This window comes from Macaca fascicularis, chromosome 12 (assembly GCF_037993035.2).
Source record: "Macaca fascicularis isolate 582-1 chromosome 12, T2T-MFA8v1.1".
NCBI classification, from domain to species: domain Eukaryota; kingdom Metazoa; phylum Chordata; class Mammalia; order Primates; family Cercopithecidae; genus Macaca; species Macaca fascicularis.
The window spans coordinates 95,987,932-96,012,023 of NC_088386.1; the positions used below are offsets into that span (position 1 = coordinate 95,987,932).

At 39.4% G+C, this 24,092-nt stretch overlaps 1 protein-coding gene across 30 annotated transcripts in view; it reads left to right on the forward strand.

Annotated features, from left to right (window-relative positions):
- The window catches only part of SPATS2L (spermatogenesis associated serine rich 2 like), a 171,167-nt gene that overhangs the window by 71,326 nt on the left and 75,749 nt on the right, over positions 1-24,092 (forward strand). For all 30 annotated transcript variants that reach the window (XM_065525850.2, XM_074009657.1, XM_005573861.5 and 27 more), the window contains one exon: positions 9,724-9,784. In XM_065525850.2, the coding sequence (XP_065381922.1) occupies positions 9,746-9,784 (39 nt within the window). In that variant the 5' untranslated portion in view covers positions 9,724-9,745. The remainder of the gene's footprint in view (positions 1-9,723; positions 9,785-24,092) is intronic.

Here is a 24,092-nt window from a genome sequence, read left to right on the forward strand (position 1 = left end):
AATGAAAATGCAACCTTGAGTTTTTTTCTCCAAATTAAACAAAAAATACCAGTCTAAGTATCTTCATATGAAATTCATATTTCAGCCACCACTGTGTTTCATTTTTTGTGTTTCTCAGTCCTAATAATTAAAGCGACTTTCCTTTGAGGAACAAGAACTTTTATTAAACTATGGAAATTAAACCACAGAAACAAAGAGCAAAAACACTTGAAATATAAGAGACCTCAGTTGTTACCATGCCAGATAAGGAGTAGCAAAGGATGGAGGGAAAAGAAGGAGGGGGCAAAATGGGCGAGAAATTAGGCAATTGAACAGTTAGGCGACAGAAAACATACCTACTACTAAATTTAGACCAAATCTCAGTTTCGTAGAAGGAACAGTTTCCCTCTTTAGCTGGCATGCAAGTGCCCCTGATTGTGCTTAGGGCACTGGATGGTTAGTCTCTCGTTTAAAAGTGACCTGTACAGAGAAATAGCCTACTACTGTACATCATTGGAGACGGTGCCCACGCCTTTGTAAGTGTTTCCATCAACTCCTAGTGCCCGTATAGACCTGTAGTACATGAGAGCCAAAAGAGACCACAACCTGGAGGCCTGAGACCCTCGTGCCACACTGTGGCCCATCAGGAGGAATGGTGCCCTTTATAGACAGATGTGAAGTCCTTCCAGCTCTCCCTATTGAAACTTACCTGTCCTGTTTCCCATCCTCTCAGAGCACTGCTCTCTGCTAAGGGCCAATTGATGGCAGTAGGAGAATGAAATAAATTAATCTGTGATAGTGCACCTTCTTCCAGAGGTAATAACATGCCTTCAACTAAGTAGAAATGCGTATGTCTCTTAAGAAGCTCATACTCAGAGATACTGTTGGATGCTGTTTTGCCTGAGAGATTTTTGCCGCTTCTCAAATCACATGGCATAATTGACTCCCTACACACAAGATCAGTGCTGATTCTTCCCCTCTGAGCAGCCGTGAGAAAATGTCTTAGGATCTACATGATCATAGTGATGCAGGATTTTCAATAGCATTGTCTAGGCTATACCAAAGTCAGGTACACAGACACTTTAATTACTCTAACTTAATAATTTGTTAGTAATTCAATTAGTTACACCTTTAGACCCCAGAATGTCAAGAGCCAGTTAGTAATTCAATTAGTTACACCTTTAGACCCCAGAATGTCACAGAGCCACTGGCAGCATCACAGCTCACAAGAAACAATTTGTTGGCTGAGGGCCCACTAACTGCAACTTCACCTGAGGTAGGAAGCTGCAGGAAAACAGCCTTTTTCTGGTGGGGGTGTTGTGGCGAATGGAGTCTCACTCTGTCACCCAGACTGGAGTGCAGTGACGTGATCTCAGCTCACTGCAACTTCCGCCCCACCTCCCGGGTTCAAGCAATTCTCCTGTCTCAGCCCCTCCCCCCCCCACCTTACCCCCCAAGTACCTGGGACTACAAGCACACGCCATCACGCCCAGCTAATTTTTGTATTTTTAGGAGAGACGAGGTTTTGTCATACTGGTCAGGCTGGTCTCGAACTCTTGACCTCAGGTGATCCACCCACCTCAGCCTCCCAAAGTGCTGGGATTACAGGAGTAAGCCATCGCGCCCAGCCAAAAATAGCCATTTCTTTAAAACAAGTTAATTTATGCCCATTCCTGTGTGAGTGGAGTGATTTCGCGCTGCAGTTTGTGCGTCCTGCACATGCACAAGGCATTATCGTGGGCCTGTCTGGCCTGAGAAGGCAGGTCCTGGAGAACAGTTTTATTCCCCTGGCGGAGTTCTTACTGTATTTCATAGACAGTGAGCCTCGTGACTCATTTATGATGGTTTTGAGGTGTGTTAGCCCAATGGCCATGGGCTTGCTGAGTTGGACTGCCTTAGGTTTGAGTCCTGGCCCTGCCACTTACTATGGGACCTTGAGCAGTTACTAGATCTCTTTAAAAGTGCTTCAGTTTCCACGTATATCAAAATAGGGATAATCTTTTTTTTTTTGAGACGAAGTCTTTTTTGTGTCCCCCAGTCTGGAGTGCAGTGGCGCGATCTTGGCTCACTGCAACCTCCACCTCCTGGGTTCAAGCAGTTCTCCTGCCTCGGCCTCCCGAGTAGCTGGGATTACAGGTGTGTACCACCACACACAGCTAATTTTTTGTATTTTAAGTAGAGATGGGGTTTCACCATGTTGGCCAGTCTGGTCTCGAACTCCTGACCTCAGGTGATCCGCCCGCCTCAGCCTCCCAAAGTGCTGGGATTGCAGGCGTGAGCCACTGCGCCCGGCAAATATGGGGATAATCTTAATTTCTATTTGTAGAGTTGTGATGGTAAAATGAAAAAAAATGTATGTCAAGCACTTAGCAGAGTGTCTGGTACGTTATAAGTTCTCCAGAAGTGTGCTAATTATTATTAATAATGTATTTGTGAAAAGATTATTCCTTAACAACATAATTTGGAGGAAACTCATCTTCTCCTTATCTCTCTAGGCTTCCATGAGAATCTGTTTCTTGTGTGTAATATTTGGGATTAAGGAAGAGGCTCTTTCTTTATGTTCCAGGATGGAGACACTAGTGGTTCTCACGGTTTTGCTAGTGCATGGCTTGTTAAGCACTGATTGCTGTGCTGCCCCCGCCCTCCAGAGCTTCTCTTTCTGTCTGGTGAGGAGCAGAGTATTTGCATTTTTAACAAGTTCCCAGGTGATGCTGATGCTACTCATCTGGGAACCACACTTTAAGAACCTCTGCTCTGGGACAGTACTTTCCAATAGAAATATAACATAAGCCACACATGCAATCGTACATTTTCTAGCAGTCACATTGAAAAAGTGAAAAGAAGTGGACGAAATTAATTTTAATATTGTATTTTGTTTAATCCAATCTATCAAATACTACCATTTCAACATATAATCAATATAAAAAGTATTAATGAGACAGCTTATATTCCTTTTTTAGTACTCAGTCTTTGAAATTCGGCCTCTATTAAACCCTTCCAGCACATTTCATTTTAGACTAGCCACATTCAAATCTGGCTTTGCATGAAAATGACCTGGGAGTAGCTGTTTTTCATCACAACTTCCCTACACCAACTGACCTTGGGGCCCAGAAATCTCACTTTTTCAGAGCTCCCTGGTTAAATCTTTTGATCAGCTGGAAACTCAACTTGCTCCAATCTCTACCAACTTGGTCATTTTCCCTCTCTAAGCGATATGTCATGACATTTGGCATTTACCCACTCCAGCTTACATTATGATAATTTATGAAATACCCTATTAACGGCCCCAAATATGCAGTATGACTATTATGTTTTTATAACTCATGGGAAATTTTTCGTTAATAACCTTGAAAATTTTGTTAAAATCATTACTTAAAATGTTTTCTTATGTATTTCCTATGGTTTCTTAAATCCAGTTCAAGGAAAGTGATGTAATACCCGAGAACAGGAAAGTAAACCTAAGAGCATTAATGGGTTTCAGAGAAACAAAAGTGAAACTTTATTACTGCCTATACAATCAAACAGGAGGGAGAAAGGAGACAAGCAAGTCAGAAAGCGATTTGATAGCTCAGTACGTTGATAGAACTTTCCATGTTTTATGTGATTGCATTAGAAACATAAATATGTATTTTTAAAACTTTACAGAGGGTCATACATATTAAACTTTGTTAAATTGTATCAGTTGGAAATACTGAGACAAACATATTTGCCAGAATTTCTATTATTTGGGTTTATTTTTTATAAAAAAATGTTTATCTTTGTTCTAAGCTAATAGATTTTCTGGCTACTGTTAATGCATATTCTGTAAGATTTTTGCTCAGTGATCAGTTCAATATACTTTTGTGTTTGAAGTGATTGGTGGTAACCGTATTTGTGGTTCCTAAATTTTATCCTAGAAAAGTATATACAGATGATGTATTAAAATGGTGAAAATCTTTTCTTTATGACTAATATGTTTCCCTAATAAGTTTTAACAATTTCCTTGATCCCTATTTTTCTTTAAGACATACGTAAAAATTAGATGATTGTATCTATATATGTTTGTAATGGTATTCCTGAAATCTAAATTGCAATTTTAGGGAAAAAAGTTTTAAAAAATGTCTAAGTTGTTGAAATGTTGCACCAATATCAGGACTTACATTTCTGAGTATCTTAATTTTGTATTGATTCATTGGTATGTACAGAACTTGTATCCATGGACTTGAATAGCCCTCAGTAATTGGCCTGTTCCAATAACAATTTCAAATGATAATAACGAGGAGAAACCAGGTTCTTCTCAAGAAGTCAAAGATCCCTGTACCTTTCTTATAGATTTAAAAGCTCTTGTGGTCGATGCATGTTAAGGTATGAGTATTCGGTCATGTTTGGTAGTGATACACTACCAAGCATGATGACCAAGATGTTAGGGAGAAGGTCTATTGTGCCCAGACACCTGTTACTCACTGTAGGTCCTAAAAATCACAGCATTAGAGGCTTCTTGGGCTTACCTAGATGTCTGCACCTTGGAGGACTGAGGCTTCATGTTGCTAAACTCTGGGCCTGTCATGTGAAATGAGGTGAAAATATATTGAAAAGTTCCTTGACTACTTTAAACAATTAAGATTCAGATGAAATTGAGCTGACTGGGCAGATATAGTTCATAGCAGAGAAGAGAATCTCAAAATAGGGACACAGCCCAGTTTCATTTTCACAGCAGGGAGGGTCAGCTCAGTAAAGGTAATGAGCACATGATGTTATGCAGGGGCAAGGTGGGCTTCCGGACATTCTGGAGGGACTAGTGCCAATGGGAGGGTGGAGACACTCAACAAGGACCTTCAGGACACACTGAGAATAACCTTGCCTCTCCCACAGTTTCCCTAGTGTTTGTGCTTAGCAGTAGAACCCAACTTGACTATCTGGTCACTTAAACTTATAATTATTTAAGGCAAACCAAATTTATGGTCTGTTTAGATTAAAACCTTTTAACTAGTTTCCCATTGCCTCTTGTTACGCACCAGCTGGCAGAAAGCTGTGATATTAGAAACAATAAGATGTTATTTTACTGTGATGTGGAGAGCGTATTGGAACCCACCTGGAAGGTAGAGTCTGTAGAAGCAGCCTTCCACATGGGAAAAATAATTGAGAGTAAAATGGACGAGGAATGGGTCCCTATAATTATTTTTATCTTATCTTCCCATCTGAAAAACTTAAAATAGCCCCATTCTACCCTCACGACCAGCATTTTCCTTCCACAAAAAAATAAAATTATGATTTGAATAAAATTGTAATTAATCTTACTAGCATCAGTCTCAAAGAAGAGTCTTCCTTGAGTTAGACTTTGAGGTCAAAGAGAAAAAGAATTGCCAAGGAAGTTGTGAGTGTGTGTGCGTGTATGTTTTCTTATGAATATAGCTTACGATCCATTGTCACTATGTCTTCAGATCTCATGAATTTTCTGTCTTCAATGGAATTCCTCCCTGATTCCCCTGTGGATTATAACATTTCAGCTTTAGAAAATGCTGCATATCCAAACCCTAGACATCAAAGCCCAAATGCAAAACAAAGCAAAAGCTTCTGTTAGATTTCACATATCTGTAATGGCAAAATTAGATGTGTCCAGAAGAATCAGCTGATCTGGTCTATTGAAAGGCATCGTGGCTCACAGATTCATTCTTAATGGCACCAAATTCAGCTGTCACCATTCAGTTCTTCATAGTTCCTAGGTACACCTCTCTCCTCCCCCCCACCCCCCCCATATACACATTCTTATACTATCACACACTGAAAAATTCATATATATATAGTGTATGTTTACATAATACCAAAAATTTCATTTGAATAAGAAAGTCAGCCATCCAGAAGTCTTCCAATATAATGCTTGCAGACCATCTTGCAGGCTTGTAATGACCAACGAAAGGCTTCACTTTCCATCCATGGCTTGTAAACAGAAGCACCTAATTATTTGTTCTTGTACTTCACACATCATTCATGTTCACTGTTAGAAATAATCAGAAAAGAATCCTTTATTTACAAGTGAGTAACTTTCAGGGGCAGGAATAAGTGAAAATAAAATTCAAGTGTTATTTGCCAACTATTAGGTTGGTGCAAAAGTATTTGTGACCTTAGCCATTACTTTCTTTTTTTTTTTTTTTCATACTATAGTTTTTATTATGGACAAAAACCCGAATACGTAAAGGAAATAGGAAGTCTTCAGATACCACAAAATGACTTCTTTTTTTGTTTGTTTGTTTCTTTGTTTTCTTTTTTTCTTTTTCTTTTTTATTACACTTTAAGTTCTAGGGTACATGTGCACAACGTGCAGGTTTGTTACACATGTATGCATGTATCATGTTGGTGTGCTGCACCCATTAACTCATCATTTACATTAGGTATATCTCCTAATGCTATCCCTCTCTGCTCCACCCACCCCACAACAGGCCCCAGTGTGTGATGTTCCCCTTCCTGTGTCCAAGTGTTCTCATTGTTCAATTCCCACCTATGAGTGAGAACATGCGGTGTTTGGTTTTCTGTTCTTGTGATAGTTTGCTGAGAGTGATGGTTTCCAGCTGCGTCCATGTCCCTACAGAGGACATGAACTCATCCTTTTTTATGGCTGCATAGTATTCCATGGTGTATATGTACCACATTTTCTTAATCCAGTCTGTCATTGACAGACATTTGGGTTGGTTCCAAGTCTTTGCTATTGTGAATAGTGCCACAATAAACATACGTGTGCATGTGTCTTTATAGCAGCATGATTTATAATCCTTTGGGTATATACCCAGTAATAGCATGGCTGGGTCAAATGGTATTTCTAGTTCTAGATCCCTGAGGAATCGCCACACTGTCTTCCACAATGGTTGAACTAGTTTACAGTCCCACCAACAGTGTCAAAGTGTTCCTCTTTCTCCACATCCTCTCCAGCACCTGTTGTTTCCTGACTTTTTAATGATGGCCATTCTAACTGGTGTGAGATGATATCTCATTGTGGTTTTGATTTGCATTTTTCTGATGGCTAGTGGTGATGAGCGTTTTTTTCATGTATCTGTTGGCTGCATAAATATCTTCTTTTGAGAAGTGTCTGTTCATATCCTTTGCCCACTTTTTGATGGGGTCATTTGTTTTTTTCTTGTAAATTTGTTTGAGTTCTTTGTAGGTTCTGGATATTAGCCCTTTGTCAGATGAGTCAATTGCTAAAATTTTCTCCCATTCTGTAGGTTGTCTGCTCACTCTGATGGTAGTTTCTTTTGCTGTGCAGAAGCTCTTTAGTTTAATTAGATCCCATTTGTCAATTTTGGCTTTTGTTGCCATTGCTTTTTGTGTTTTAGACATGACGTCCTTACCCATGCCTATGTCCTGAATGGTATTGCCTAGGTTTTCTTCTAGGGTTTTTATGGTTTTAGGTCTCACATTTAAGTCTCTCTTCCATCTTGAATTAATTTTTGTATAAGGTGTAAGGAAGGGATCCAGTTTCAGCTCTCTACTTGTAGCTAGCCAGTTTTCCCAGCATCATTTATTAAATAGGGAATCCTTTCCCCATTTCTTGTTTTTGTCAGGTTTGTCAAAGATCAGATGGTTGTAGATGTGTGGTATTATTTCTGAGGGCTCTGTTCTGTTCCATTGGTCTGTATCTCTGTTTTGGTACCAGTACCATGCTGTTTTGTTTACTGTAGCCTTGTAGTATAGTTTGAAGTCAGGTAGCATGATGCCTCCAGCTTTGTTCTTTTGGCTTAGAACTGTCTTGGTGATGTGTTAGCCATTACTTTCAATGGCAAAAATCACAATTACTTTTGCACCAACTGATTCTCCTATATGCCAAGTCAAGGGATATAGAACTTACCATTTGTAGGGTGTTTCAATAGACTGGGCACTTTTGTGGAGCATTTGGGAAAGTGCTGCTTTACTGGAAGCAAGTATGCAGGGTCTCTCCTGCTAGCATGTCCAAATGCTTGTGTTAGTGGCAGTGTTATTTGGAAACTTATAAAAATAAAATCTTACTGTTTCTAATATTTGATAATTTGTCTCTCTGGATTCCTAGTTGAGAATAATTTGAGTAGTAATAGACTTAACATTGCGTATTACCAAGCTTTCATCCTAAAATCAGCAAAAGATAATGGATCTGAATTTATGCTCTATTTAAGATGTAGGTGTAAAATAAAATAGTGGGGAAGAATCAGAGAATTTTTGCAAGTTATTCCTAGCATGTGTCTAATCTGGAGGTGGGGACACTCTTTATAACAAAAGCAAAAGAATATAAGAAAGTGTTTCAGTGGTTCTTGATTGACAAAAACCATTCAACATGCAAATAGGTGGTATATGTTGATATCTTGGCCTGACTGGCTGCTAATTTCTGAACCAATCTGTTTGTGCATTTAAGTCATTTATTCTCTATTTCAAAAAGATTGAATCCATTAAAGTCTTAAGATCTGTCTTCCATTATAATGGTGAAAGATTTTGACCAGATTAGGGAAAAGAAAACACAACAGCCTGATTTTGGGAACACAGATCTTCTCAGAGGGGAGCACTTTACAAAGGAGATTGGACACCAAAGGCAGAAACTCTGAAGATTTTGAAGAAACAGAAGGATTATGGGAAGTTTTAAGGGTCCATTTGAAAATGGAGATTAAGAAATTATGGACAATAAAAATTATGGTGAAGATACATATGTATTGATCTGGAATGTTGCTCATGATATGTTGGTAAGCAAAAAAACAAATTTAAAACGGTTATATTCTGTTGGAGAGTAAGGCAGGAGAGGTGGCAGCTTTAGATATGGTGGTCAGTGAAGCCCTCTTGGAGGAGGTGATACTCGAGCTAAGATGAAGACTGCAGAGGACAGGCACAGTGGCTCACACCTATAATCCCAGTGCTTTGGAAGGCCGAAGGGGGAGGATCACTTGAGCCCAGAAGTTTGAGACCAGCCTGGGCAACAAAGTGAGACCCTTGTCTCTACAAAAAATACAAAAATTAGCTGAGGGCAGTGGTGCATACCTGCAGCTCCACCTACTTGGGAGGCTGAGGCGGCAGGATCGCTTGAGTTGAGGAGATCGAGGCTGCAGTGTACTGCGATCACGCCACTGCATTCCAGTCTGGCAACAGGTAGGTTTTCCTTTAGATTTGTTTTGAGACAAGCTCAAAAAAAAGGTTTTGAGGCCGGCCCACAAAAAAATACTATAGGAAAGGAACAGCCCTGCAAAGATCTGAAATTAGAGCATTCCAGATAGAGAGAAAAGTTGGGGGAAAAAAAGACAAGAAAAGAAGTTGGGGGGTGGATTCTTATGTTTAAACCTGGAGTAGTTTCCTCCTGTTTCTTCCTGCAGTGCTTGGTATTGTTATGTACATATAGGAGAGATATATTCAATAAATGTTTGTTAGATTACCTAGGAGCCGATAAAAGCTTTGAGACAGTGAGGACTGTGATGACAATACTTAGTTAAAATAGGTACAATTTCCCTTCTCTCTATTTTTGACCACCTTTCTTCTACATAATAGGAAGAAACACAATTTAGATAAATTCCCATCTGTCTTTGTCATTTTTCATGTCAATACAGTATGAATAAAAGATTTTACTTTGTCTTCTAGAGTTATTGTAACATGCTTTTAGAACATATCTAAGTCAGATGCCTAGCCTGAAAGTATTTTTACATTCTAAAATGATATTTATGATTATGACCGAATGAAGTTGTTTACTATGTTGGAAGAGAGTAAAAAAATAACACATTGAGAAATCAATTTTAAAACTTAATCTTTTTTCCTTCTTTATAGGGCCTATTCCACTAGAAGCAAGATGGCTGAACTCAATACTCATGTGAATGTCAAGGAGAAGGTAAGATCAAGTTATATTGGCTCACAGAAACTCCAAACTGGGTAATACAGTCCCTCGCTGGTAAAAACTCAGTTACAATGGAGAAAAGGAAAATAATTTTGGGGGATATGTAGTAAGTTTGCCATACCAGTGAACTGTTGAGCAGAAAGAATCATAAGTAATGTCTACTGAAAGCATGTTAAGCATATGGCGCTCATTTTTTCATTTACTCTTGACCATAACCCCATAAAGAAAATACTGTTGTTATTTCCATTTTACAGAGGTGGAAGTTGAGAAACAGAGAAGTTAAGTAATTTGGCTAAGTTCACGTAGCTGGTAAACAGCAGAACTGGGATTTGAACCCAGGCAGTATGCCGTTCCACAGTTCATACTCTTCACCCCCACGCTGGGTTACACCTAAGAGCAAGGGTATCATATTATCTCTTCAGAAAGGGACTCAGAGAGACATCCAGTGTATCACCGGGTGGTCATGCTGGGCAGCCTTTGACGTTTCTTTCAATGCTGAGAGTTCATGACTCTGAAAATCCCCACTTCTCATGATTTGTTGGAGACTGATTCCACTTCAGAGCTCTTTCCAAGTCTATGCTGCGTCCTCCACTGAGGGTCAGAATCCCTCACTTGCCACATATGCTGCCTTGCACTGTTAGCTCTTAAGGATCATAAACCGTAGACCATGAAGATAAATTTGTCCAACCCATTTGTCTGACACCATAGGAACTGAGGCCCTAGCACTGGTTTGCCAGTGGTTTTACAGGCATGTGGGAGAGCCTCGACAGGAGGCCAAGCCACCACAGTGCTGGTGCACCTTCCACAGCGTCACCCCACAGCCTTCTCTGGACTGTAAACCACGTGAGGGCAGGGGTTTGTATCCTCACCATACCAAAAATGCAGAGTGAAGGATGAGAGAAGCGACATTTGTGAAGCTCTTACTATTTTACTTTCACTTAGCAACGGGGTAATAGACCCAAACACCACTCTAGATGCCAGGGGTATGGCACTGAACATGTGGATGAAGTTCCTGCTCCCATGGAGCTCATATTTTAGGGCAGGGAAGCAGAGAATAAACACAAGAATATCTAAATGAACACAATTGTTTCAGGCAGTGATAACGACTGTGGAGAAAACAGCAAGGCGGTGTGATGAAGGGGGAGGCAAGGGGAGGTAGCTGCTCTATTTGGGGTGGTCAGGGAAGCCCTTTGGAGGAGGTGACATTTGATTGAGATAAAGATGGGGAAAGAAACAACCATACAAAGATGTGAGGACAGAGAATTCCAGACAGAGAGAAAAGCAAAGCAGATGCCTAAGGTGGACTAAGTTGAATGTGTTTGACGAGCCAAGTGGTCAGTGTGGTCCAAGTGTGGCAGACAAAGGTGATTGATGATGGGAGATGAAGTCAAAGAATACCGCTTAGAATGCCGGCTCTCTGTCCAGGTCCGTGGATCTCCAAGGGATCGTGGTTACAATCCATGGGTCCATGAATGTAGATGAGAACAAATACATTTTTATCTTCACTAATATCTAAATGAAATTTACTAGTTCCTCCAGTCATGAATATAGGCAAAAGAAAAAAAAAAAAAAACAGAGTAGGGCTGGGTGTGGTGGCTCACACCTGTAATCCCAGCACTTTGGGAGGCTGAGGCGGGTGGATCACCTGGAGTTGGAATTCAAGACAGCCTGACCAACCTGGAGAAACACTGTCTCTACTAAAAATACAAAATTATCTGGGTGTGGTGCCAGGCACATGTAATCCCAGCTACTCAGGAGGCTGAGGCAGGGGAATCACTTATACCCTGGAGGCGGAGGTTGCGGTGAGCCAAGATCGCGCCACTGCACTCCAGACTGGGTAACACAGCAAGACTTCGTCTCAAAAAACAAACAAACAAACAACGCACAGTAGAGCAGCAGTGCCTGTGACTTTCACAATTAAAAATCACAGACATTTTCATATTCAATTACATTTGTTGCAGATATCCTGAAATGTTGTTTGTTCATCACTACTTCAGACTTACTGTAGTTATAGAACCCTGTTACTATATGATGTTATTTGATGTGTTAATAGAGAAGTACATATATTACTGTAGCATGTTTGTTTTTATGAATATATTTTTTATGAATATATTTTTATTTTATGAATATATTTCAATATAAGTAGTTTCCTTTGTAATCACATGCAGTTTATTTCATGAATTTTAAAATGTTATTTTGAGAAAGACCCCAAAGTCTTCACCAGACTGCCAAAGGAGGTCCACGTCCTGAAAGGTTTGGAACCTTGATACTGCCATGTAGGGCATTATTCAGAGAGCAGAAAGAAACTGCTGGAAGGTTTTAAGCAGGAGTATGACTTGATCTTACATCTTCTAAAAATCTCACCTGGCTCCATCAGTGACTGTGCTACATATTTTATAAATCTTCATATTAAATAACCTTTCTGTTTGATGAGGACACTGAGGCTTGAGGTCAGACTTGTCTTGGTCAAAGTCAAACTCTCAAGAAATGTGGAGGAACAAGGATTCAAACTCAGCTGTGTCTGGTTCTAAAGCCTGTACCCTTTCCACATATTACTGCTTCTCAGGGTTTTCCATCAAGATGCCCCCAAGACACAGAAGGACTAATATGTTACTCCAAGTCTCTGGGCACATGGTCAAAACTAACTTCTGACAACACACAAATTCCTTGGAGTATTATTACGTGTTGTCTTAAAAATTGATGCAAAATTTTTATCCATTGTATTTAATAATATATTCCGCACATTCTTTCAGTATAAAATCATTGTAACTTTGTGATACTTATTATGAAATATATATACCATTCCTAAAATCCTTAGTATCTTCAAAATGATAAGTGTCTTTTTGTATGCTAATGAGCTGATCTTTGGCTGAGAGCTCTTGGATATAGTCCAATGGGGACTGGTTGCCCAGGGAACCAACCAGGTGATTAGAGGGTTGGAATTTTCCCTCCACCAAACTGGCAGGAGGGGAGAGAAGCTGAAGGTTAAGTTGATCACTGGTGGCCAGTGATGTAAGCAGTCATGCCTATGTAACGAAGCCTCCATAAAAACCCAAAAGGGCTGAGCTAAATACTTGGAGGTTTGGCGTGGTGAACCCAGAGAGGGCATGTTAGCTTTGAACCCCTTCCCACATACCTTGCCCTGTGCATCTCTTCTATCTCGTGTTCATCAGTAACCTTAATAATATCCTTTGTAATAAACCAGTAAATGTGTTCCCTAAGTTCTGTGAGCCACTCTAGCAAATTATAGACAGTCCCTGATTTATGGTGGTTTGACTTAAGATATTTTGATTTTATGATTCCAAAAGCCATAGGTACTCAGTACACTCCTGATATTTTTTACTGTTTTTTTTCCCCAAAATATTTTTGTTCTGTGATTGGTTGAATCCACAGATATGGAGCCTGTGGACATGGAGGGCCAACTGTACTTGTGCTGGAATCTGAAGTGGGGGGTGGTCTTGTGGAACTGAGCTCTCAATCTGTGGAATCTGATGCTATCTCCAGGTAGACAATGTCAGAATTAACACTAGGAGAACTAAGTGGGAGAACACTCAGCTGATGTCTGCTGAAGAATCCACTGCTGAAGGATTGCTTGGTGGAGAGAAGTCCCCCACACATATGGGTGACCAGAGGTCCCCAGAAGTATTCTGCATTGTGAGAGTATAGTAGGAGAAGCTGAGTTTGTTTTTTCCTATATCTTTACAAACTTATTGGCCATTGAGTAAAAAATAGCAGCAAGATGGCCCTTTTATATCGTGGCTTCTTCATATAATGTCTGAACTCACAGTCATATATTCAAGTGAGAATATGTATTCCCCAATTTGAGAAGCTGGGTTGGGCGCCGTGGTGCTGACCAAGGATCGGCAGCCCCTTTCCTAATATCTGCTGAGATAGAACAGCTCCTAGAGTTGGACCATGGAAAGGAAAAGCACTTGAAAGAATCAGACTCATAGCAATTGATCCCTGCAAAGCATGGCTGGTGGACAGACCAATATGGTAGGCTCAGCAGCCAACATTAGAGTGTTAGAGTGTCTTATTCAAAACAGAGGTGGCATCATGCCAATGAGGGAAAATAGGCTGATCTGTCAGCACACAGATCATGGAGGTTCAGTGTGAATGCTCCATGCATAGGCTTAAGAGCCACAGTCATTCCACTCCTCATGAGCAGTGTCAGATGTCCACGTGACAGTTGACAGTAGTGTTTTCCCACTGCATTTCCGTAACTTATCAAAGTGTTGGCACTATTTTGAAAGAGGGTGATGAAAATGGAAGTAGTGCTTCTGTAACTTATTTAATGAATTCCATCTTCCCATGTCAAAAGGTTAATCGATTTCTCAACTCAGTAAAATAAACCATAATAAACAACTGAAAATTCTGATCGTTTATAATTTTACATTGATTTATTTTAGTATACTTACTGTCTTTAGTTATTAGCTTTCATGGCCTTTTTATGATTAGTTTGTTTCTCAATCTGTCACACAGAGCAATGACATTTTAATTATGAAAATTAATAATAATAACAACTGTTATGTCTTAGAGTACAAGATTGTAGAGATCAGATAAAACATCTATGTAGTGCCGTTGATGCAGTATCTAGTCAAGCACTGTGAGAAATTAATTACTTCTTAAGAAATGTTGGAATCAAATGAGTTCATCAGTTGCCTCTAGTGGGTCCTCTATTGGATGAATTCGAGTAGGTGCTTTGGTGAGGAAATGATTCCTGCCTTCATGCAGCTTTTAGTCCAAAGGAGCAGGTAGCTAATAATTTCAGGTTTAATATTCAAGACAACTGAAAGTTAAAATTGACAATCATTTTAACTGTTTCATTTAAAAATATCTCTATCTTGTTGGATTATAGCAATAAGGAATTAAATTGAAAATATGGTTGCAATCAGAGTCTGGTCTCTTGAGCATTACATACATCCCCTGCATGAGTGGACCCCATCCACCTTTTACACCTTTATCCACTGCCACATCTCCATGCATCTCTCAGTCACCACCCTGACCTTAAATATGTCTGCCTCCTTTGCAAAGGCTGTTTCCTGTCTGGGATGTCCTCCTCAGGGACTCAACTCTCCTTTCTCCTGCCCTGCCTGAATGATTCACCCTTCTTCTGTCATTCACCTTGTACTTCTGTGGGGTTCTCTGCATTCTCCACTGCAGCTGTTATTCCAGGGAGTGTAATTGTCGGCTGTGGCTCCGTCTCACCGTGTGAGACTATGTGCTTCTTGGAGGTGGTGAATGGTTCTTACTATTTCTTATTCTTGGGTTTGATACATAGTTGACCCCCCAGATAGAGTTAGATAAATGAATGAATAATGAATGAATGAACATGCCTGCTTGAATTGTTAAGTTCTTTAGAGACTTCATTTCCCATTTACGATGTTTTGCAAAATCTCAAGTCTTCTTGAAAAATGAAATGTAGGTTAATGGAAATGTCATCTCATTTTAGTACTCTTTTTGCTATTAAATAAAGCATGTTTTAAATTTCTTCTAAAAACAGAAACTTGGGTTACTTATGTTGACTACCTGTGGTTCTTCAGAAAAGTTCTATGTTTACATAATCATACAGGTGGTCTCAGGTAGGCTTCACAATACCAAATGAGGTCCTTTGCTGAGTAACCGGTCATATCCCGCTGCACGAAATAAAAAAGTAAAGAGAGAAAAAAATTCCCCAAATGTCACTTTGAGAAGGTGAGATATCAGAACAAAATCTTTGGGCTAATCTGATCTTATATATAGGGCATATTCATTTTTAATAGCTTCTTTTCCAAATAATGTGTTTTTAAAGAAATTGAACACTAGAAATTTATAGATGATTTCAGTGTAGGGCTTAATAGTCACCGTTAGATTATTTCTGTGTAAAATATGTGGGTACCAAGGTAAATTAGATTTACAAATGTTTAAATGTAATTTTAACTGAATAAGAAAGGATTATTAGAACTGGTATAGACAAAATAGAAATTTTAGTCAGATATTTTTAATGCGTTCTCATAAATCAGTTTAAATAGAATACAATTCAGCAGTAAAACTTGATGGTGGAAAGTAAAGAAGTTCCTTGCGAATGGGGTTAATAGTTGCAAAGTGTCCAATTATGCACGGATAACTAATTCCAATGAGTGGTCCCTAAGCCACACTGGAAGACGCAGTATACTTGGGAGGTGACATCCAACAAGGTAAGGCTGTGGAAAGAGTGTGGAGTTTGGAGACAGAAGTCAGAGATTATTAGTTGAGCATCCTGAAATAAGCCACTTAACTTTTCTGGGCCTCAATTTCCTAATCTGTAAATCGGACATGATAATAAAATCTGCCTCACAAAGTCATCAAGTACAGTAATAAATGTAGAGCTGCTTTATGAGCTCTTAACAATATAAACTAGAAGGCATCTGGGGGAGCTTATCTGTTTATTTCACAATTAGAAAATGGAAAAGGAGCTCTAGTTAATTCACATTTTTGTTTGAGGCCAGGCACGGTGGCTCACACCTGCACTTTGGGAGGCCGAGGCAGGCGGATCACCTGAGGTCAGGAGATCGAGACTAGCCTGGCCAACATGGTGAAACCCTGTCTCTACTAAAAATACAAAAATTAGCTGGGTGTAGTGGCGGGCACCTGTAATCCCAACTCCTCAGGAGGCTGAGGCAGGAGAATCACTTGAACCCAGGGGGCAGAGGTTGCAGTGAGCCGAGAGCATGCCACTTTACTCCAGCCTGGGCGACAGAGTGAGACTCGGTCTTTTAAAAAAAAAAAAAAAACAGTTTGAAACTCAAAATATAAATTCCCATAGAACCAAGATTAGAAAGAAAAAGTAAAAAGAAAGAACATAAAAGTGGACTTGACTTTTTCAAACTTTTATAGCTACTGCTGAGCCTACAAAAAGTAAGCAAGACTAGACAATATGATGATGATATAGAAATGGGGAACAGCTCAGACTATAATGCCATTGCTGAGCTGCACCACTCACTGGCAATAGCTTTTAGAGCTGTTAAAGTTAGGTTAAATTGGTTTATAAACAATAATTGTATAGAATCATTAAAATAAAAAAGGAGGAATAGGAAAAAGGAGAAAAGTCTCTTGTCCAGAGAGGTGACATATTCAGTATCTCTTCAGATAATGGGAATAGAAAGTGTTCATGTCTGTGTGTCCTGGTGTCTGTTTTAATTATTATTAAAAAAATAATTTTTAATTATTTTTGAATAAATATATACTATTTTATTATTTTTTTCTTGTAACTCTCTTGATTTGCATTTTACAAAGTAGTGAAGTATAGTTCAAGTCTTTATGTGGGGTGGAGTGTGGTCAGAAAAATCCAAGCATTTGGTACAGAAGAAACCCATCGTTATGCATCTTTTAAACATTAACTCCATTTAATAGATAACTCGCTTCATGGGATTTGAGACAAGTTTTAATGCTAAGTAGTTGTTTTGAAAGTGCAAACCATGCAAGCTTTTGGGAAAATTTTGCAGAGTGTTGAAGTCAATTTAGTCCAACCCTTGGATTCAAACAAGAACACAAGCCACACAGCTTTCAGATTTCACCATGGAACAGGTTCTTGTCATCATTTTCTCATAGGAAAGGGTCATTAAATTTCCCGTTCACAGAAAGGAGAAACATTGACAATAGTTGTTGCCTAATGCTTACTTACAGAACTGCTGTTACTGTTGCTTGGCAACTAGAAGAGATTAGACAAGGAGTCTAAAGGAACTGAATGAATAAATGAAAATGTCAGCATCAGTTTCAGGGGATAAGAAGAAATTTACTATTGTAGGATTAGCATTGCATTGCTTTTTCCAGGCTACATGATTGGAATTCACAGTGTTTCTCTCCCTGCTTCTCCTGCCTCCCCACCCCCACTCCTTCCAGTCTTTCCTGGTAGCCCCTGTGCACTGTGGCTGAGAGGTATATATAAGATAGATGGTTAATGCTAAAGAATACAAGAGCATGTCAAAAATGAAACCCTTTGGCAGCAGGAAACAGTAACTCTGTTCACAATCCCTTGGGATTTATAGGTACTTTACCAACATTCTAGTTATTTCTCTCCATGATCCTTTGTATTAAATTATTCAGTTTTTACAGAGAAGAAAATGACAATGTTGGAATGCTGTAACAATAGTTCCTTCTCTCCTAACCTTGCACACTGGAAATCTGTTCAGATAGATTAGACAGACAGGTAGACAGACAGATAAATAAATAGACTCGGACCTTAAAATTGTTATTGCTTGTATTATTGTTAAAACCACATTTTCTCTGTAAGTCATTGCTCCTTAACTTGATTATAAGCTCCTGATGGACTTTTGATTTATTTGTGTACTTAATAGCTCCTATAATATCATAGACTTTGTGCCCCCCAAATATTGGCTAATTAATCAGTGTTAAATAATTTAGCCACTATTGTCTAATGGTAATTCTCAACTTACGGGGAGGAAGAAGGAAGTGGGACATGCTTCCTGGGTCTAGGGCAAGTATTAAAATGTCAGTGGGGGAAAAAATAGGTATAATTAGAAAAGAACCCACATACTCGTTTTCTTTTGAGTCCTCCAAGAGACAGATGCCAAGATAAGATGGGATTAGAAGAGATGGGGAAGACGGTAGGCAGCCAGAGCAGGCAGGGAGAGGCTTTAGACTTCCATACAAATCTGATAGCTTGAAAGAAGAGGGAGAAGAAAGGAAAATCGAGCAGAGAACGTCTCAAACTTACAATGCAGTATTGAATTTCGGCAGGCTGATGAGGAGTGTTTAGGCCAACATTGCCCACTGGAGGAATGTTCAGAAATGAGCTTTCACTAGTCCCCAGCCTCCTCAGCTGTTAACTAGCAGCCTTCTGGGGGGAGTTTGGCTGGGGTATAAATGCACTAGGGGACCCAGAGGAGTAGCAGAGGCTGTCAGTCAACTGTATTGATTTCTGTAGCTGCCACAATACCTCAGAGTGTATCAAAATATATATATATGTATATCAAATACATATATATATTTAAAAAGGAAATTGGAATACCTATTTTGGAATTCAGTTACATGAGAAAAGCTTGACATTTTTATGTTTATTGAAAAGAATAAATTAAAAGTTTGAGAACCATCATTCTAAAGTAATTAGTAAATTAAAATGCAAACTCTAGAATTTCCCATCCTTTAGCAAACCAAGTCATACTGCCACTAGTATGGGGAGTCTTCTCAACTTCTAAGGCAAACAGTGATTCAGTAATCTTATTGTCCATTAAAAGTATACTTTGTTTCAAACCACATGTAAAGTAACAAAGGAACATCATTATTATACTGAAAACCTGTGTCCTTTGTGTACAATGTGTATACATTGTATTTATTCTCTTGGCTTCCATGTTTTAATCTGCTAAACGATGGGAGTTCACATAGATGAATTCCAAAATCCTTGGCAACTCTATCATTGGATGAACCTGTGGTCTTTCCCACCTCCTACGCACTGGCACTGTGAAAGACCAAAAGGGAGACTGTGCTGCGGATCAGAGAGCATGGGCACCAGCCTGAGTCCTGATACAAACTGGTTGCCTCAGGTTGAACTTAGCACATAACCTCTCAGTACATCAGTTTCTTATAAAATAAACGAACCTGATTGAACCATCTTAAAAGTCCATGTATGGTTCACTGGCATAACATTTCTGATGCTCTCTTGTCTTAGGGATGCTTTGGAACTCTGCTTCTCAATCCTTGAAGGTAATTATCAAAAATATATTGAAATGGCGATTTAGGATCAATTATATAACTTAATGTTTTTCTTTCTTTTTAAAAATACTATGCTAAGCACATTTAACATGAAATTTACCCTCTTATTGTGTTTTTAAATGCCAGTACAGTATTGTTAGCCATAGGCACAGTGCCTCTAGAGCTTACTCATCTTGCATAACTGAAATCTTATACCCATTGAACAGCAATTCTCCATTTCCTCCTCCTTCCAGGCCCTGGAAACCACCATCCTAGTCCCTGCTTCTATGAGTTTGACTATTTTACGTGCTTCATATGAAGGGAGTCATGCAGTATTTGTCCTGTGCCAGGCTGATTCCACTTAGCATAGCATCTTCAAGATTCATCAGTGTTGTCGCACATTGCAAGGTTTCCTTTTGTAAGGCTAGATAATATTCCACTGTGTATATATACTACATTTTCTTTATCCACTCATCTTCCAATGGACAACTGTGGTTTTTAAATTTCTTAGTGGCTCAAATTGTAATTTTAGGAATTTGGCAAATGCTGACTGGTTTTAATTCTTTTTTACTGCCTTTAGAGGAAAAGCAAAGAAATAAACTCATAAAATCATTGGGAAAACAAGATCTGGCCAATCAGATGATAATTTTGACTGGTGTTCAAATCATCATGCTCTTTTTTAATTGATCAAACCTGTTAAAATAAAAAATGTAGGTGAACAAATAAACTCCCCTCAAAGAGAGAGAGTGTGTGCTTCTAGTTTCCATGGTGTTTAAATCATCAGCTTCCTCCACACCACAGCAAAGAAATATCCAAGGTTAATATAATTTAGAGATTAACCCAACTCCCTTATTCTGGTATTGACTAAAAGGTAATTAACTCCTTTATTCTGGTATTGATTAAAGGGTAATAGTGACTTATGCCTTTATGGTACTCTTTATCTGAAAAGTTCTGTGAATCAGCAGGAAAAAAAAGAAATCCCTCAGGGAGAGTGAATGTCAATAATTACCATTTCCCCCCCACCCCCGCCCCCAAGTGGAGACTTTAAATTGCAAAGAAAATGAGAAGAAATATTTTACTGAATATTCTAAGTTAGAAGCAGAAGATTAAAGTGTCTTGTTTCTACTCTGATTAAAATACCAGAAACAAAATGCCTTGAATGAAGATAACATTTTTTTGTCCTCAGTAATAAATTCAAATATAGAATTCATGAGCGATAGTGGCCAGACAGAATATTTACCTAAGTCCTAATACAATGTAGGTATAACCAGCTGGCTGAAAACAGACTTCCAGTGGACTCAAGGACTCAGTGTACCCTAAAATTATGTGCAAGTCTAACTGGTAGTTCTGGGAAAATATGAGAAGAATCAAGAACAATTATAGAAAACATGCAGGTATATACTGAATATATGCTAGATAAATGGGTAAAATGAGATATATATTAAGCTCATTGCTTGTTTAAATGTAGATCAAAGAGACTGTTGCTAACAATGATTTTATAGTTATATGTATATATTTAAACTTCCCAGTGTCAGATTAAAAATCAAAATTCTGATATAAAAAGTTGATCATGGACTAAATTTAAAGATTTAAGAACTTTAGTTCATTTTAATTTTACTTTTTTGTGTGTGGGAGACTGAACTTTTATTATGACTCAAATCAGTCTCCAATTTTACTATTTCTTTAGATAGGAGAAAAGTCCATTTGAATATCTCTTACTCTGTAAGTCATCAGCTCATTTCTAGGAATTAAAGAAGTTGTATCTAACATAAACTATCGGTTTTCATTTAGTACTATTATAACTGTTAAATAAATTTGCTTTTATTCCAAATGTTCAGTGACTGGACAAAGTACAGATGAAGAATTGGTAGAAAGAAATCTGGGTTGTTGATTTCATTATCTTTAACTATTTGAAGCCAACCATGTTTTTCAAAGAGACAACAATAGTATCTTCCTGCATTAAAAGATGGAGCCTGCCTCTCCCCTTAAAACTGGGCAGACTTTTGTAGCTGGTTGACCAGTAAAGTAGGAAGGAAAAGACTTTTCCAAAGCCAGGTGATTCTGCTGCTTCTTCACCAGGTGGGATATTGCAGTGGCTCTGTGGTCTGCCATGTGAACAGTCTGACTGTTCCACCATGCTTCAAGCAAGCCCAGACTAGCCCATCAACACAGACCACTTGGAGAAACCTTAAGACTGCACAAAGACAGAGAGGCTCAGACACACCCCATCTGTACCAGCATCCCTCTCCCCCACCATCCGTCTCCATGAGAGACCTCGGGGCAGACTACTCCGCCAAATTCCTCCCTAATTCCTAAGCCACAGAAATAGTGAAAAATAGGTTGTTGTGGCCGGGCGCGGTGGCTCACGCCTGTAATCCCAGCACTTTGGGAGGCCGAGGCGGGCGGATCACAAGGTCAGGAGATCGAGACCACGGTGAAACCCCCTCTCTACTAAAAATACAAAAAAATGAGCCGGGCGCAGTGGCGGGCGCCTGTAGTCCCAGCTACTCGGGAGGCTGGGGCAGGAGAATGGCGTGAACCCAGGAGGCGGAGCTTGCAGTGAGCCAGGATCGCGCCACTGCACTCCAGCTTGGGCGACAGAGCGAGACTCCGTCTCAAAAAAAAAAAAAAAAAAAAAAAAAAAAAAAAAAAAAAATAGGTTGTTGTTCTGAGCCACAAAATTTTGGACACTTGTTATGCAACAGTGGATACCTGGGATACCCTCTTACAGAGAGAGTGCCCGCTCGAAGAGTTTTGCTTTACAGAAAGTAAAACTGTTCTAAACTAGAACTGCTATTTTTGAAATTATAATATTATATAAATAATGGAGAGGTGTGGGTGTGTAGTTAGTACACTCAGGTAAATGAGTTGACAGGTGAGCAGTTATACCTAAAAAGAGATCTGTCCTGTGCCACCTTCTCTCCTTTGTCTCATCCAGTGTCCCTTACCTATCTATGACTTTTGTGATTTCTCACTCACGGTTCTCAATTCTGGATAGATATTAGAGTCCCTGGGAAAACTTTTTTTAAAAAGGAATGCCAAGTCCCGGATTTGATAATCTGGAGTGGGGCTCAGGTTTAGCTATATTTTGAAAAATCACCAAATAATTTCAGTTTGCAGCCAGGGTTGAGACTCACTTTGATGCTGATGGTGCCAAAATCTCTATCCCTGGCTCAGTTCTTTTCTGGAGCTCCAGATTTACAGATTCAGCTGCCTGTTAGATATCTGGACATGGATGTCTCACAGGCTCCTGAAAGAGTAAAGCTACCACCACTGGTCCCTTCTCAGGAAATGATCCCACCAGCCACATAGACAGTCGAGCCAGAAACCAAGGAGTCACCCATGTTCCTTCATCTTTCCCATTCCCTGCATCTAGTTAATCGCAAATCAATGGCTTCCTCCCAAGAAATTTGTTGAGTCTTTTTCTACACTGCCCCATCTTGGTCCATTTCTCTCCTCTCCTGGACACTGTTGGAATCCTAACAGGCATCCATTTGATCTCCTCCAACACATTCACAAAGAAACTGGAATGACCTTTGATATGCAAGTGTCATGTTCCTCTCCTGAGTAAAGCCCTTCAATGGCTTGCCCTTAGAATAAGCCTCAAAATTATAATAAGGCTTCCAGGGCCTTGCCCACTTTTGCCTTGTGCTTTTCTTCTCCAGCGTCACCCACAATCCCCTCCTTTTCATACTTAATGCTCCAGCAATCTTTAACCTTCATTCCTTTGAGCATGCTCTTCCAGTCACTCAATCCTATCTGTTCATAGACGTTGTGCCCTCTTCCTGGAATGCTCCACCTTGCCTCCCATTCCCCTCGCCTAACTATAGTGCTACTAACCCATCGTTCTTGGTTTAAGCTAACTTCAGTCCTTGGGGGGCTTCCCTTACTCTCTAGACTAAGACAGGTCCCCTGTTATAGATGCCAGAGCATCCTTACTGCTTCTTCTATAGCACTCATCAAACATTTGCCTTCCTAGACTATAAACCCCAATACATCTGTCACTGCTGCAGTCCAGCTTCTGAGTCTGTGCATGACTGAGTCTGAGACTGACTGAAGAAATGAATGAACAAGTATTAAAAGATTAATTTCAACTTTGAGGGAAGTTTTTATGATAATACTCTGGCCTCTATACTTGGCCATGGCCTATACAAAATTCAGATAAACAAATCTAAGATATAGAGGATGTTGACTAATTTTTAAAATGATACAAAATTGGAAGGAATGGCTGAAACATTCCTGTTTATGATGGGACAAAATTCAAGGTTCCAAAACATAACAGCTGGCTGGAGTGATGAGTCAGAATTTACATACTGAAATATAAGAAAGATGAATATAAAATCCTACCTTTGTGTTCTAGTCATTGCACAAGGCCAGGGGACACTTGTCTCAAACTCAATGGAAGGAGAGTTAGTAGCAAGTAACCTGCATTTGACCTAGTGATTAATTAATGTGGCTCCTAAAATTGCAGATGTCACCTTAGACTCCTTTAATGGATAAACGGCATCCAGCCAAGGCAGGTGCAGGTCTCACAGACCTCTGCTCTAATCCAACCACTTCTGGAGCAATGTACTTCTCTTATAGCACCATATTTTAACAGGATATGCTCAGAAGAGCTTGATCAGATAGTAAA